The sequence below is a fragment of the Micropterus salmoides genome, unplaced genomic scaffold, assembly GCF_014851395.1.
Source record: "Micropterus salmoides isolate LMB-PRFRI ecotype aquatic unplaced genomic scaffold, ASM1485139v1 Ms_hic_scaffold_7, whole genome shotgun sequence".
NCBI classification, from domain to species: Eukaryota; Metazoa; Chordata; class Actinopteri; order Centrarchiformes; family Centrarchidae; genus Micropterus; species Micropterus salmoides.
The window spans coordinates 15,877,969-15,894,000 of NW_024044459.1; the positions used below are offsets into that span (position 1 = coordinate 15,877,969).

Genomic DNA, 16,032 nt, shown 5'->3' on the forward strand with positions numbered 1-16,032 from the left:
AGATGTCTGCGATATTGCAACAAAGTTTAAGTTTCAATAGCTTGAAAAATGCCATCAAAAACTATTGCTCAAGGAGAGACAGCAGTTCCCCTTTATGGTAGGTATAATATTAAAGTGTTATTATTTTATGCACTGCTGGCCGCCCGCACACAGTAGCAAGCAGATTATCATATGTAGCGCTGTATTAATTTTAGGATGCAGCAAAAAGCCAATAATACTAAACAAATAGGCAGCAGTCAATACAGAGTCTAATACAGTACAATACAACTGAGTTCATGTTCGCAGGTCGCGGCCTCAACCTGGTAGTTCAAAACTGTGCGCACGATAGTGGCTGATAATGGAGAAGTGCAGCCCTCCTGTCAGTCATGCGATGCGCAGCGTCGTTCATTAGGAAAGTATGTTCATTTAAGTCTGTTTATCTTTTTATTGTAAATAATTGTAGGTACTACAATGAAAAATACATTATTTGTGATTCAAAATAATGGTTGTTGATAAATTAATTAGTGATCCCCACAGATGCATGATTTTACTGCTTCCATGGGAGCTCAGACTCTGCTTGTGGGCGCTGAGCTCACATCTCCACCTCACAAAAAATGCAAACCAAGTTCAAGTTACCAAAGTCAATCGCTGAACAGTTTTTAGTGACTGAAGGGGGTTGCGAGTACAACAAACAACGCTTCTTAACTGTGATATAATAAGCGTATACCATGGCCTGTCGTGACCTATTGCTTAACTGTACTTTATCACTGTATTTGTTTTACATGTAACATGACCCGCAAATGGACAGTTAGCAATATGCAAATGTGCATTTTAGATTGCAGCCAGGTACGTGCTCGTACATGTGCTCAAATTCATGAGTGAGCAGAATCCGCTCATGAGCTTCCCACAAAGTGCTAGAAACTCAGGTAAACATCCACTGCAATGTCAGAGTAATATTTTGATCAGCCTGAGGTTAAACTAATCCATGCTCGTTGCATGATAACGTTACATTGACAGCAGTCAACATGATACATCAGGTTTAGCTCCCTGCCGCTTTTCCTGTTGGTGCATTTTTCACCCCTGAGCACTCACCTGTGGGCCCTCACATCCGCCTTTCGCAACGTTTCAAATTGCAAATTGTCTGCCAGTCAACAAGACTTCCCTCCACTATTACATTATAACTAGAATGATTTCTATTTACAGCACCCTCCCAACTCATATATAATGTTAATGTTGTGTTGTGTAATGTGTGTGTCCAGTGGTCTTTTTCCTGTCAAGCGCGATAATGTGCTTGGACATCCTCACATCATCTTTCTTGCAAAGTTAGTAGGCTATTTATCATGTTTAGGAAGTCTAAGAAAAAAAGTGATGCACAGAAGAGGAAGAAGAAAAGAAAGCGGGAGGACAGTAAATACAAATTGCCAAAATTGGATACATTTCTTTAACCTTCACCATCAAGTGCTAGCAATATTGTTGAAATTAGCAACGTTGATGTGCAACAGGAGGCTTATGTTAGCATGCTACCTACTTGTTCCAAAACAATCGAAGATGCATCAACCCAATCAGAGATTTCCCTGTTGCAGCCTCAAGTCCGGAGCCCAGTGGTAGGTTTTTTAGCCTAGAGATAGGGGACTCTGTGACAGTACTGTGCTTCCCGACCCCAAGACCAAGAGCTATATCATCATTTAAGAAGTAATATGTGACAAGAAAGACTGAGTGGATTGGCCACACTCTCTACTGAGAATGACAGAGCCAGGAAGTTCAATGTAAGCAGTGTTGTCAACGACTTTGCTGAACAGAAGGCCCCTTGAGTGAACTTCTGATGGGTGAATTACCGGTTTCTTTCTGTTTAGAGTAGGATCTGGGATTTAAATTGCAATTGTTACCTCTTGAATGTTGGAAAATGAGCACTTACTGTAACCTGTCTCTGTAACGTTTCTGGACGCTTTGCCGCTGTGTTGTTGGGACCTGAATCCACAGGAGAGGAGATTGATAATTGAAGGCTCTGGTTCCAATTCTACTTTCGACTCGGGTCTATCTGTGAATTCTCTGCGACCAACAGCCCTACAGAGTGCTGACTGGCAGATTTAACATCACCAAATACCCAGTTTGCGCACATCTGCATAAATGATGTTTCCATGTCAAAACCCACTTGTCACATATTTCCTCACAAACAGGACAGGCCTTTCATATGCCTAGAGGTTGTAAATACAGCCTCATTCCTACAGTGAAGCTACATTTGAATTTATCATGTATAAATATAGACATGGCTGTCAAAGTTCTTGTAACCTCATGAATCTTGGCTATCACGACAAAATGGTGATTTAGCCCCTGGAGGCAAATGGCCAGTGTTTCAGGGTTTCTGGTGTACCCAGCAGAGATCCAGATACTTGACTATGAATGGAAACCAGAATGCTTCAGATTCCAAAATCTTTTCCCTTGCCTGCAGATTCTGCATTACAAAGATTCAAGTTCAGGAGGCTCCACTGTTTATGCCTAAAAAACATCAGCAGAGCAGTCACAGCCAGTTGCATTTTCCACAACCTCTGAGTAGAACTGGCCAAGTTGTTTACAGTGTTTCAAGAGGATACTGACTGACCACCACTGTGATGCATGTCATTACAGGTGCCTATATCACTTCTCCTTTCTACATTACACAGCTTTTCTTTGAACACTTTGTGAGATGGCAGGCAGGATGCCACAGGGTGATGGAGGCAAATGTAAATTTTATCATGGATATCTAATTTCATACTTATGCGTGGTAATCCAGTGGGCCACAAAGCATTATCTTAATTAACATTTGAAGAAGCAGCTCCCAGAAATCTGGTGATTAGAGCCCAGACAAAATTAGCAAGGGATGTTAGAGCATCAGTGGTCCCCAGAGGTAATCAGAGGTAATTCCTTTGTAAAATGGGACCATCCAATTCATGTCTGCTCTGTGAGCCAATAAAAGGGGTGAATATCATAGCTATTGGTAAATTTATAATCGAGATAGCTCTAAACATAATCATGTGCAAATGATTTCCCATCATGCACATAGCTGATACAGGCATCACATGATTGGGTCGACATAAGTTTAAGTTGGACATAATTTATAACCAGCAGGCATTGTTCTAAGCCAGACAGTGATCTGCTCAGACGTTAAAAGTCGAGCCCAAATTTGCCACCAGTTGATTTCATTAGTGATTGACTAGACTGACGGAGTGCTAATCAGTGAAATCAGTTGCTGTTGTCTTGTAGCACTTCATCACACAGTTGCCTAATTCTAATTCACTGTTGAACTTAGGTGTTTTTACAGAAATACCAGTGGAAATCTTAGTCTTATTGTCTACAAATACAAGCAATCGAAAGTTCATCTCTGTGCAGCCAATTTGTTTTAGATTGACATTTCAACACAAAAGTCTGATTGAGAAACACAGACATATTATTTGAAAATGACAGCTTTTCTAAACAAAGGATGATCAGAAAATTTAATTTTAGGAAACTCCTGATGACTAAAGTTCCAGCTACAGTACCTACCTTTCTGATTATATTCTATAGTCACCATGAAAGGTAAAAAAAGAGCTTTTTTAATGTGTATGAATATGAGTCAAAATTATCATGGCTGGAAGCTGAAGTTGATTGTTATTGTGACTTAAATGGATGACACAATAAAAAAGTATTATAAGACAGTAAAAGAAAAGTCAGTTTTTTGGGGGTCTTTATTGGCCTCCATGAACCATGTTTAAACAATGACAATAGCAAAAAGAAAAACAAATAAAACAAACAAAAAAACCCCTTAGGGCTTGTGTCCATTGGCACCCCTTCTACCTGTAGCACATTCAACTGTGGCCCATGTGTAGGTCTCACTGTAACTATGTAAAAACTGAACTCAGCTCGTTTGCATAATATAACAATATGTATTTTTTTTTTAGCGGTAATATTTTTTTTCAGCACTGTCAGATGTAGCCACTGTAGATGTCCCATTTTTTTACAGCTTGCTTGCTGGCTGAACTCCGGCTGGGCATTGGCTTCATCTGGGAGGAATTGTTTAGAAAAATATTATTATTTCCACAGTTAGAAGTTATTTGCATTGGTCTGAAAACAAGATGGTTAAGGGACGTCTGTAGTGGCTAATAATGTAAAACCATCCTCTGAAAACAAGTCATCCTTGTTTTCTCTCAGAAAAATAAGGCAGCAGCATAAATACAGATCCTTTGTCACCACGAAGCCTAAGTCTGTAGTGTCAACATGAAGAACAACTGAATCATCCAGTTCAAGGATATACAGATCTGTCTCAAAACTTCTGTTCATTTTAAACTGTGTTGCATTAGTTAAAAAAGTTTGGATTAGGGCTAATAATAACGATTAATTGTTTTCAAATCGAAATTGCGATTTGAAAGAACACGATTAGCTAATTGTGAAGATGGCGAATAAATAGGTTAATTATACAGCGCATCTGACTCGTTTTAGTTACAGATTAATTCCGTTGTCATCCTTGTGTGACAGATCTGCTCGGCAATAACAAGCACCATGCGCCTCCTGTTACACTCCTACTCACCTATCAGAGTGCGCAGGCCGTGCACATGTTACAACAACAAACAAAACTAGAGGAAAACGCGGGACAATGGCACCAGGCAAACAGACACAGGCTGCAATTGGTTTTGTCTAGCGTCAACTCAAGTGTTTCAGCAGCGGAGCGTTTACCTACACTTACGTATTGTTAATTTTTCATTTTGTGTACTTGAACTATGGATAACAGCTCTCTGTGAGCCCGTTTCGTTACGCTTTCTGCAGCCTACAGATCCACATGGAGCATTTCAGAATAAGAGCGTTTTGCCTGCCTGCTTTTTCAGACTTGTTAAGATTTTGCTAATTTGTTCAGTTATCTCTGATTTTTGTGCTTCTATCCTGCTTAACTAGGCTACGTAGTTAAATTGTCTTTTTGTCTGTTTTAACTGTATTTATCGTTGACGTATGATCGTGAGCCTGCACAGGGCATTTTATTTTGGAAATCAACCCGATTCTCTATGCCGTTCTGTGTCTGACTTCCTGGCCGGTTCATGAGCTCTGTGTTGCTTGACGCGGCTTGCGTCAAAAATAGACAGGAAGTGAATATTGAACTTTAGCTAAACTTAGATTAAATGCAATGTTTCTGTGCAGCATTATGTTGAATATTGGAAAAGTCAATGCTGTTGAATGCGCTGAACACATTGTTTGCCCAATCGCCTCTCTTAGCTCCACATCCTCGCTTCTACTTACACTGTATAACATCACACTACTTTGGCTTATAGTTGCTATTGCAAATTGGTAAAAATATGAACATAATTCTGTAGAAGACAGATTGACATAAGATTGGGTATCCATTTACATGTATACCAGAGGAACAGCCTCTGAAAGGTGAAAAATAAAATAAAACACAACTGTGCTCTTGTTTCTGCACCTGCTGTTGAGCCAAAGAGCATGAATTAAAACAAAAATCTACTCTCTAGTAGCAACAAATTATTATCCTGGGCGTTCTGTGTAACTTCTGACAGCTGCAAATATGATAATGAAATCAAACCTTTATGCTTTTAAAACAATCCTTGGGAACTGTGCCAAAGTTCAAGCAGTTGTTTAGTAAGCAGTCAGTAAATTGTGGGTCCTTCCGCAATGGCTACATAGTACATTTGTCTTTCTCTGATATCAAAAGAAGCTGAAATGCCCCCCAAAATTTTAAAAGTAATTTTTTTCAGTTGATAGCCATACAGTTTTAGACAGGTAGAATGGGTGTCACAAACTTTAAAGTATAATTAAAGTCACAGTTCTAGCAAGTCAAAACATTTTTCATCTGAGAGCATTGCTACACTTCTACCATACGTAACTATGGAACCTGTACCTGTTTGACTGATCCTTTCAATTCACAGCAGTGTTGTAGCTACGTTAGAGTAGGCGAGATACAATAATGTCCAGATCATATGGTGTGGTCGCCATCATCAGTCAAAATATCTATTGCTTTGGTGGAGGCTGTGCAGCTCATTTACTTCCCCCATTTGAAGTCAGCTCAGGTCTCTTATCTGTGTCTATCTGAGCTCTCTGGCCTTTCAATCCTCTATTTACTCAGTAAAGATGATTTGTGATTTCATGTGCATTTTTATCCATCCATTGTCAACCGCTTATCCTGCATACAGGGTTGCGGAGTGCATTTTTATCATGTGTCTTGTTTAACAAATGATGAAAATATGGATGTTTACATCGAAGTCCAGATTTTGCCTTTGTTTTCTGTTGGACTAGCCCAACATCCTAACATTTGGTTTTGTTTTCTTTCTGAAATGGATCTCTTGGACTCACCATCCTCACGCAATTTTGAGTGTGATGTAAGATGGATTGCCTCCACTTTTACATCTCATGATGGAGGTAAACTGATTCCTACCCTGTACAAAGACAAGAACTCATTCAATATTTTAAACAAAGACAGGAACATTTTTAGAAAAAGAACCAATAAGATCACTTTCACATTGTGTTGGTAGATAGTATTGTGTACCATATTTGCACTGTAAAATGTACAAAATATCACCATGTTGTTGGCTAGTGACCTGCAATCTTATTCACAAGCACTTTGAAGCATGTTTATTTATCTACAACATACAGTGTACTCTGAAACAGTAACACATTTATAAATAAATATTGCAATCTTAACAATCTTACACATCTCCTTTTTTATTGTTGGTTCTTCATGACTCGTCACCTGAGCTTAACGAAGGTGAGGCAACCTCTGCCAGTTCTGTCTCCTTTCCTTCACTTGTTCTCTTGTGTGCTATCATTCACCAGCAGGTCTATTATTTTCAATCTTTGCCTATGGCCTTTCTTTCCTTCCTCACCCTCTCAAATGTTAATTTAAATAAATAGATAGCTAGGAGAAAACAGAATCATATATCCTTAAAATCTTAATAAATCTCTGAAATAAAAAGCTACAATTAATATCTTCCCAGATTAGGAAAAAAACTTAATATGGAAAACCGTTAAAACATTCTATTTATCAAAAAGGATAAACAAAAGGAAAGAAAAAATATATATCATGTTTAGCAAGAACAAACATGTTTCATCAACCCATATCTATTTGTGAGATTTTCAAGAGTCACTCCATTTTCATTTGTATTGTAATGTCCTTCAATATATCCTGTTAGCTCCATGTACAACACTGTAGGTACTCTAGTCTTGTTGCCCACATGGTTTCTGGTTTAAATAATCCTCATAATCAAGTGTTCAGTCAGGCTTTGCAAAGCCCAAGCAGCCTTCTTTTTATATGAAAAGAATCAGTCAGTCCCCTTTAGTTTACAGACATTTCACAGTATTTCACTGTGTACTTTAGTTCACAAAGTGTCTACTGCTGTCCAATCACTGACAAGAAGAGGGGCAAGGGGATGACAGGATTGGTTCTGAATACAGGGAGAAAGCTGTCATTGGCTGGAAGGTTTCAGGAAACAGGAAGTAAGCCTCAAATACGGCTAATGTCCTTTCCTGTTTGTAATTGTGCAAGTTTGAATGCCTCTGTCTTGGATCCAAGGGAACAGTCTTTTCATCATCACAATCAACATTTTCCAACTCTTGACACATTCTGTTGTTTGAGGAAAGAGCAAGATAGCCTGTGTTCAGTGCTGAATGGCAACTCCCACTGCTATCTGAATTTATAATTGAGTACTTGGAATATATATATATATATATATATATTACATGTTATATTTTACTTATGAGCAATTCCAAAAGCAAATTGGTCACATGATGGAACAAAAACAGATTGTATCTTTAATGCGAACCTATTCTTCCGTAATCATAATCAGTGATTATTATTCAACCATTCAGCAAACTTGGCAGGTGAATGACAGGTTTATATATTAAAATTAGATATAGCAATAATCAGTTAACAGCCACAGCCAGTGCTGGCAATATACCACATGAGTAAAAAAATACTTCAGAAAAGACGTTCTTGCCATCCTCATTTAAAAATGTATAGTGGCTTAATTATGTTTGTCCAATATCATACCCTGAATTTACTGTATATCGCAATGGTTTACTGCTATTGAATGAATAAATGAACATTCAAACCAATAGTGACTTTATTATTGATTTGTACATAATATTTTTTACAATAAGTAAGATAAACTGAAATAAAATGTTATTTATTGTTTGCTACCATTGATTTCAGTGCGAGCTAGTGATGACAGTATGCTTTCCATAGCCTAAGGGGAGCATCCCCTACACTGTCTGTTCAGTAATCTTCGCCTCACTGTCGCGTTCTCTTTACTGTTCTCATATTCCTTCCATTCCCCCTCCCATCATCCATTGCAAAGGCATTACAGGTGAATTGTACTCATTGTCCATCCTCCTCCTCCTGTACTCATCCTCTGCCCCTCCATTTCTCAGTCCCTTTCCCATCAGTCACAGATTGTCTTGTAGCCTCTCCATGTAGGTTCTGATTTCAGACTGACCCAGGTCCATATCCTGGCACACCCACTTGATGTCATCCTCACTCCCATTGGTCACCAGGACTGAAGAATTGGTGTATGGGCCACCCCCACCTGAATTATCATTGGGCAGCACAGTGGCAAAAGATGTGAACTGGACGCGTTTGCGCTTGGCGGCTGCAACTGCAGCTGCAGCCGTGGCTCGGGGGGAATTATTCAGATGCTCCACTTGACCAGTGGCAGTCTTGCCACCACTAGTGATTGCTGAAAGGCACTGGTGTGGTTCTGGAACAGATCTGGGCAGGGTTTGTCCATGGGTGACGCCTCGGTGTCCACCTGTGCCCATGCCCATCACCATGGTGTTACCAGCCCCATTTAGCAGGTACTTGTTCTCCTCATATCCTCCTTCATTCCGGTCAATGATGGTGGTGCACTCATCAGGCAGCCCGCCCTGGCATTGGTCAGAGTGGTCAGCTAAAAGGTCCGCCTCATTGCCAAGCCACACCCAGTCATGGGCGTGATTCATGTTGCCTCCTGCTTCCAGCACGGGCACCTGCTTGTGACGGTATCTGCAAAAGAAGGATGATAATTAGTCTACCATTGAAGTACCATTTTGAACAAGTGCAATTTTATAATGTGCTGCTTTTTTACATTAACATATGGCATCCCTTTATAGAAATAGAAATGTACAGACTAAAAAACATAACTTCAGAGACATAATTTTAAATGTTGATAAAATGTGATCATACTCTTGACACACTTGTGAAAAGAAAACTTAAAATAGACTAGCAGATGTCTAAGCATCATGTCATTGAAATTTTCAAGAAACAATTTATGCATAAAAATAGTGTTCACCAGAAGTAAACCTTAGATTGTGTATTATTTTCTAGTTACATGTAATATATATTTGAACCAAAACTACTGAGCAAACTGAGACTGAACAAATCAAATTCAAATCATGGGCTAACAAGCAAACAACAATAGATTAACCAAATTTAGCCAATAAAGACATTGTCCCTCAATGCCAGGTGCATCGTTGCTGTCTATGCCTTTCAGGTCATATGGTGATCCACACAGAGACCATACAATTTAACCTACCAACAATTTTATTGCTGGATTCCCTTAAATTATAGTCCTCAATTATCACAATGTTTTACCTGAAAGCAAAGCTCACACAGTTGATGAGGAAGACTAGTATTGCCAGGCAGAATACACCCAAAAGGGCATACATTCCAATCTCCAGGTCCGACAGTCCCCTGGTGGTCTGGGTCAGCTCACTATCCCCAGTGCCTGGTATCTCGACTTGTGCTGGGTAGTTATTGTAGTCCCCTGCTTGGCTGGGGCCTCCACCCCGACTGCTGCTGCTGCCTCCATTAGCAGCTTTACCACCTAAAGCACGATGGGTTACTGTGCTCTTGGTCGTTGTGCTAACCTGATTGATGGAAAAGAAGACATAAGCAGTGTTTACATGGACCCTAATATTACTAATAATCACAATAATAGCCCAATCAAGGAATTTTCAAAAGGGTTAAGAGGGGTAGTGTAAACGTTTCAAATTCTATGAAAATGACTAATAAACAACCTTGTAGCTTGTATTCCATTCAATAGGAAAATATTAACACCTAATAACTATGTAAACACCCAATCCAATCATTTGTCTGTGGTTGGAATAAATATGTTCTCCTCATGTTTTCCACATGTAGGGGTAATATTAGGTGACTTGAGGGACAGAAACATGGCAGTAGCAAAACAAAACTGGTTTGTGGCTGATACAACTTTTTTGTTGGAGATCGTGCTGTATTCACAGGGATTCAAGCAGATGGTAGATGGCAGACAGACAACAAATTCTGGACAGCACAGGGAAAACAAACTGTCCAAAGGAATGGCAGGAGGGCAAAACTAAACGCACGTGACAATATGTAAAAGGTAAAGGTATTTTTCTGTCACATACACATACATGTAACGAAATTAATTCTCTGCATTTAACCCATCCCTCAAGGGAGCAGTGGGCAGCTACTGTGCACCCCGAACCCGGGACCAAAGTGCTATATACTGGGCCACTGGGCCGCCCATGTTGCTATGGTGATGTCGACTACCTAGCGTAACACACTTTCCATATTACCTACCTATTAACCAAAAAATACTGTAGTTTATAGTTAAATGTTGTGGAGTCAAAAGCTGAATATTTTTGTCTTTTAGTGTTAAATTGGAGATTTGGGGGATTGGACTGGACCATCATGCCTGGCAGTGTACAGGTCATTCTCTTCCCATTGAGATACATAAGAATATAGTCAAACTAATGGTTTGGCGCATTTCATCTTTTGCTGACTGCACTGACAAGAGAAAAAAATGCATTTTTTTTACCCATCCATTGTTCCTCTCACCTTCCTCATGGCTCCTTCCTCTCGATCCAATGCTGCACTGTTGGACTTCCACTCTCCTCCATCCTTTGTTCGATGCTCGCTGGTGCTGTTGTCCATCCCTCCTCCAGCGTTCTGTCCACCTCTTCCCATAACACCTCTTTCCTCACTCTTTGCTCCAAACTTCACCATCACATTGCCAACTCCAGATGCTAGCACACTCTTCCTTTTGGATTTCTGGCAGGTCTCGGAGATGACCATCTCTACACGAACCAGGGCTCCCTGTCCGTCACCCTCTGCCACTACAATGGGCCAGTGTTGCTCCTAATAGAAGAAAAGAGACAATGTGAAGGTGAACAGACAAAGCAGTAACATTTGGTCGTGTTGTACTTTGGACACTATACTGTCACTTTTGAGTGTTTCCTGAAAATATGTATCAGTAACGTCTGTAAAACGTCCATGGATTTTGTTCTGCACATATTTTTTTACACACCTTTAAATCGTCAGATAAAGAAAACTTTTGACGGCTAGTACCTGATTGTTTACGGAGATGACACTCTCATCCAATGACACAGCCGACAGGAGGAAATCCTTGGGATCATAAACATCAAGTGGTGTCACTGAACCGTCACTGTACTGGATCCATGCACTAATCACTGCTTCCTAAAAGACAATGAGAAAAAGATTATTGCTACAATTTGCATACATACATCTAATTAAGAAATGTGTATTAACAGTTAACAGTGTTTTGTATATACACTTTCCAACGCTGTAATCTCTGCTGCCTGCCTTTTGAATCTTTGTAGTTTCTTAATGTACTTCATGGATAGATCTCAGCAAACTTGTGCACATTTATTCAGCATTTGTTAAATGCTCGTATGGGTATACACACATGCATACTACAAAACTTCAGTCTTCCTTTTTTGGTGTCTGAGCTATTCCACTGTTACAGTACAGTACAGGAGCTACAATGAAGAATGATAAAGGAACTCTGATGTATGTTGAAATTGCTTATTTTTGGTGCAATGTTTTAAAGTTCAGAGATAGATGATTTTGCTAAGTGGTCGTTTTTACTTGCACATGTTTTGTTCCGGTGACCTGGTATTTAAAGCTGCATTTATTTATATTTTTACATTAACAACAGGTTAAAGTGACAAAGTGACCCCCGAGAATTATCACCAGGCTCTGCAGCTTTATGGGGCTTTTTAGCATCTTTAAGCTAACTGATTTAGTTTTCTGGTAGGTAACTTTACTGTTTTGATTCATTCTCACTGCTCTCATCAGCGTTGTATCCAGATGCAGCAGAAGACAAAAATATGGTAGTTAGCAACAAGCTGGAGAAGATAGGGAAGCATTTAGCAGCTAAAGAGCCAGATCCTCCTGAGACCCGGCAATTCATTTTTGTCCTCTGTAGGGGACATGGCACTGAGGGCTCTATTTCAAACACCATGCATGTAACCTGTTTTAGTCCTGAGTACATCCTGGGCTTTCTGGTGATGTCAGACAGTTGGGGGTGTGGCCAACAGATTAAAACATAGTATATATTCATTGGTGTTGACCTTGGTAGCTTGTGGGTATGATGTGTTTTTTGAGTAATTCAGATTTTTGTATCAATCAATCACACACACACACACACACTCTCTCACACACACCAACTTCTCTGTCTTTGGTCTCCATCTCTTCTATTACAATGAGGAAAAACACTTGAAAGAAAATAGTTTTTTTGTCAATAGTCTTCTTCCAGCAGCAGCTATTCCATAAATAAAGAGTTCTGCAGATAGTGTATTTTTCTCTGCTTGTCTCACTAATTTCCCATGATAAAACCCTTTGCCTTCTTTAATCAGAACACAAAAAACATTGTGTAGGTAATATAACAGCAAAAAACTCCATACAAAAGTAATTAAGCTGCAACAACCCTTTATCTCTTTCCCTCCCTCTTCTTTTATTAAATTGAAATGTTTCCTTGCCTCCTCCATTCCCTTATAAAGCACTTTGAATTACCTTGTTGTTGAAATGTGCTATACAAATAAACTTGCCTCGCCTTGCCTTATTTTTACCCCTCTTTCTCTCTGTCTTCTGTTTTTTTGTTTACTTCTTTCCACCCTATTTTCTTCTCCTCCTTACTTTCACTCTCCATAGTCTCCTTTCCACAGGTAATGGTGAATGAGGTAGATAAAAACAGACAGATAGAAAAATAAATAACTGTGTGAATAAAATGCAAGATCATATCTCAGTTTTCATCTTAATGAGCTGCTTCTCATCCAATTAGCCCTTGGATAGAAATTATAACCTGGGCTATTATTTGATTTATAAAAAAGAGAGAGAGGGAGGGAGAAGTGAAGGTGGGGGACATAGAGGGTGTGAGGGATAATAGTTTGAGATAGCAATGTGATTACAGAGTCAGGAATACCATGGCTTGTAACATGGTAGCCTAGCAATAAAGTATGCATTTGAGTGTGTGTAAGTGTGCTTTTCCATAGATAGTGTGGTAATGTACTGTGTAAGGGAGCAAAAATGGAGAAAAGACAATTAGAAACAGGTTTTTATAAATGCTATTAAATTCAATTTCACAATTTTAGTTTGGTTGAACACATACAGTATATGTATGCAAATGCAGTTTTAACTGTAATTTCAACTGACTATTGTCAACAGAATAACTGCCTCAATTTGGTTCTAGCTAACAATATAGAGTTCTTTTTACTGTAGACCTTTAGGTGGTTGTTAGTGTAGTTAAGTAGCGCTATAGCCCGGAAGTTACGCACCACTAATTAGAAACTGATTGATGGGCGAGATAGCAGCAATATGATGTTCCAGCACAGAATTACTGTTTAACATCTATGATTACAACGTTGGGGGTATTACTGTAGTGTGTGTGTCTGTGTAGTTGTGTGATCCCACCTAAAGGCAACGAGGTATCTATGTATGCTTATGTTCATGTTTTTTCATAGCAACTTACATTCTGAAAATCTGATACATACAGCCCTGGGACGATATGCTGTCTTGCAGAGATGGAGCTATTTTGATCTGTGTGTGTGTGTGTGTGTGTGTGTGTGTGTGTGTGTGTGTGTGTGTGTGTTAATGAGTTTGTTATACCTTAAATATCTCCTACCTGTTTAGGTGTGTGTAGCAGGTCTGTAGCTGTAGTTGTTAGTTGTATCGCCTGGTAATTCCCAGGACTTGCTGTCATACTGAGGGACAGAGATGCAATCAGCTGGACTCCCAGGTCCGTGATAGTGACCTAGACAAATAAGAGATACTGTATCTCATTCACAGAAGCAGCCAATGAAAAAGTTTGACTTTAACTTGTCGGCTCCCCTTTTAGTGGCTAGAAATTACAAGAAAGGGAAGGGTGTTTGAGAGACAACGTTTGGTACAAAGTGATGATTTTATCTTGTATGATGTTTAAAAATTTACTGAAAGTAAATCACTTTCTCGGTGGGGTAGATTCAGCACCTTTGGAAGTATGATGAAATTTTCATAATCTCTGTCGCACTGGAAGTGGTATGACGGGTCAGTCGCATAGGATGACATGCAATATTTATAACTGATGATTTTAAGACATTGTACATGCTAAGGATAAAATTAGAACCACAATGGATAAACTTTACCTTTCTAATGCTTTGTTATACTATAGGATGTACGGATTCTATATTGCTCAGTACTCAAAACCTATGAGTAATTAGGATTTGGATTGGAGTCCTCAGGGATCACCTTAATAATCAATTGTTTTCTAGCAGTGTGCATGTTGTTTAGTTTCATTTTTCAGACTATTAAGATCAATGCTGTGCCCTTGTATAACCAATGATCTTCAACATTAGATTTAAGAACATACAATCATAGTAGATGCTAATAAAAGGGACCTAGTGCATCCCAAATACATAAAATAAAGCCATATGTTATTTTACCTTGTCATCCAACACAGTCACAGTCTTCTCTGCCAGGATAGAGTCATATAGCGGGGACAGAACCTGCAACAAGGTACAAATCAGAATTACATTTAAACTTGAAAGAAGCTTTTGCTACCTCAAATTAATCTACAATATTAGAGTAGTAGATGAGACGACATAAGCTCAAAAGCAATTCAATCCAAATTTGCACTCTATGACAGCTTATTATGCTTTTTTATATTTTCTGGCATATCTATAATTTTACAATGTCAGATGTTTATGTTAAACATGACCAAAGCTTCAAATAATGAGGTAAAAGTATTAAAAAGAAATCCCTGTGAGCCAAAACCTCAGACTTCCCCCTGTTCTGAATGCTGTTTTAAACTGTTTTTTCTACTAATGGCTCGGTATGATGTCATTCCGAGCCGGATTTCCATATATGGGCATTTGCTCCAGGCAGAGAATGCTTGCCACACCCACAAATGAAAATGCAGCCCCATCCCTGCAGCAACCTGGTAAATACATAAGACAGTGGCCAATCAGAAGACAGTGGGCTTTGGAGGGGGGGCCTTAAAGAGACAGGAGCATCTACAGCTTGATTCAGACAGAGGCTGAAATGAGGGCCTGCATGTAGTGCCAGTATAAGTTCCTGCAAAGCTGCCACAGAACTACAATATAAGACTGGAAATACAGAATAATAGGTCTCCTTTAATTCCTGTTCAAAAAGCGTCAGATAGGTCTTTCCAGGTCTTTCTGTTTGCACCAGCTGCTAAATCAAAGAAAAAGTCATCACATTTCTGACAAGCTGGTTGTTGACAGATGATAGAATGACAGCTCATGTCTCAAAAAGGAAAACCAATGGAAATAACAAGCTCTTTGGGATCAGGCTGCGCAAGCAGAGGGGATTGGGAAGTACAGGTAAAGTATAGGAAACTCTGGAAGACAGTATGGAAGAGAGGTGCATGAAGGAGATTTTGTTGTTGTCTCAGTTATCATTGCCTTAAGGTGTCAATGAAGAGTTTAACACTGACAGAGGAGCAGTGACAGCTGGTTAACCCCACAGTGCTTTGGGCCACATAGCCTGGCAGTATAGAAAAACTAACACATACATGCGCACAGGTTGATCAAGTGAGTTCGATCTACACTTTACACAGGATGTTATCTATCATGTCTTAAACACGCATCTAAACAAACACAGACCTATAAAAGCTGATACTAGTATTGTCTGTGTGAAGAAAATGATGGTTTGGAAACACTACTGCTGTTATTTAAAATCTCTGACACAATATAACACACACTAAGTAGTGTAAACACACACGCACATACATGCATACGGTGTTCCCATCTGCCTCCCAGCTGTGCTCCAGTGTGTCAGCATTCAAC

At 39.3% G+C, this 16,032-nt stretch overlaps 1 protein-coding gene across 1 annotated transcript in view; it reads right to left on the minus strand.

The window, feature by feature from the left end:
• Window positions 1-3,673: 3,673 nt before the first annotated feature.
• The window catches only part of si:dkey-215k6.1 (transmembrane protein 132C), a 316,735-nt gene continuing 304,376 nt past the window's right edge, over window positions 3,674-16,032 (minus strand). The window contains exons 11-16 of the mRNA XM_038704606.1: window positions 14,668-14,730; window positions 13,872-14,000; window positions 11,297-11,425; window positions 10,787-11,086; window positions 9,560-9,834; window positions 3,674-8,971 (exon numbers count right to left, since the gene is read on the minus strand). Of these exons, the coding sequence (XP_038560534.1) occupies window positions 8,377-8,971; window positions 9,560-9,834; window positions 10,787-11,086; window positions 11,297-11,425; window positions 13,872-14,000; window positions 14,668-14,730 (1,491 nt within the window). The 3' untranslated portion in view covers window positions 3,674-8,376. The remainder of the gene's footprint in view (window positions 8,972-9,559; window positions 9,835-10,786; window positions 11,087-11,296; window positions 11,426-13,871; window positions 14,001-14,667; window positions 14,731-16,032) is intronic.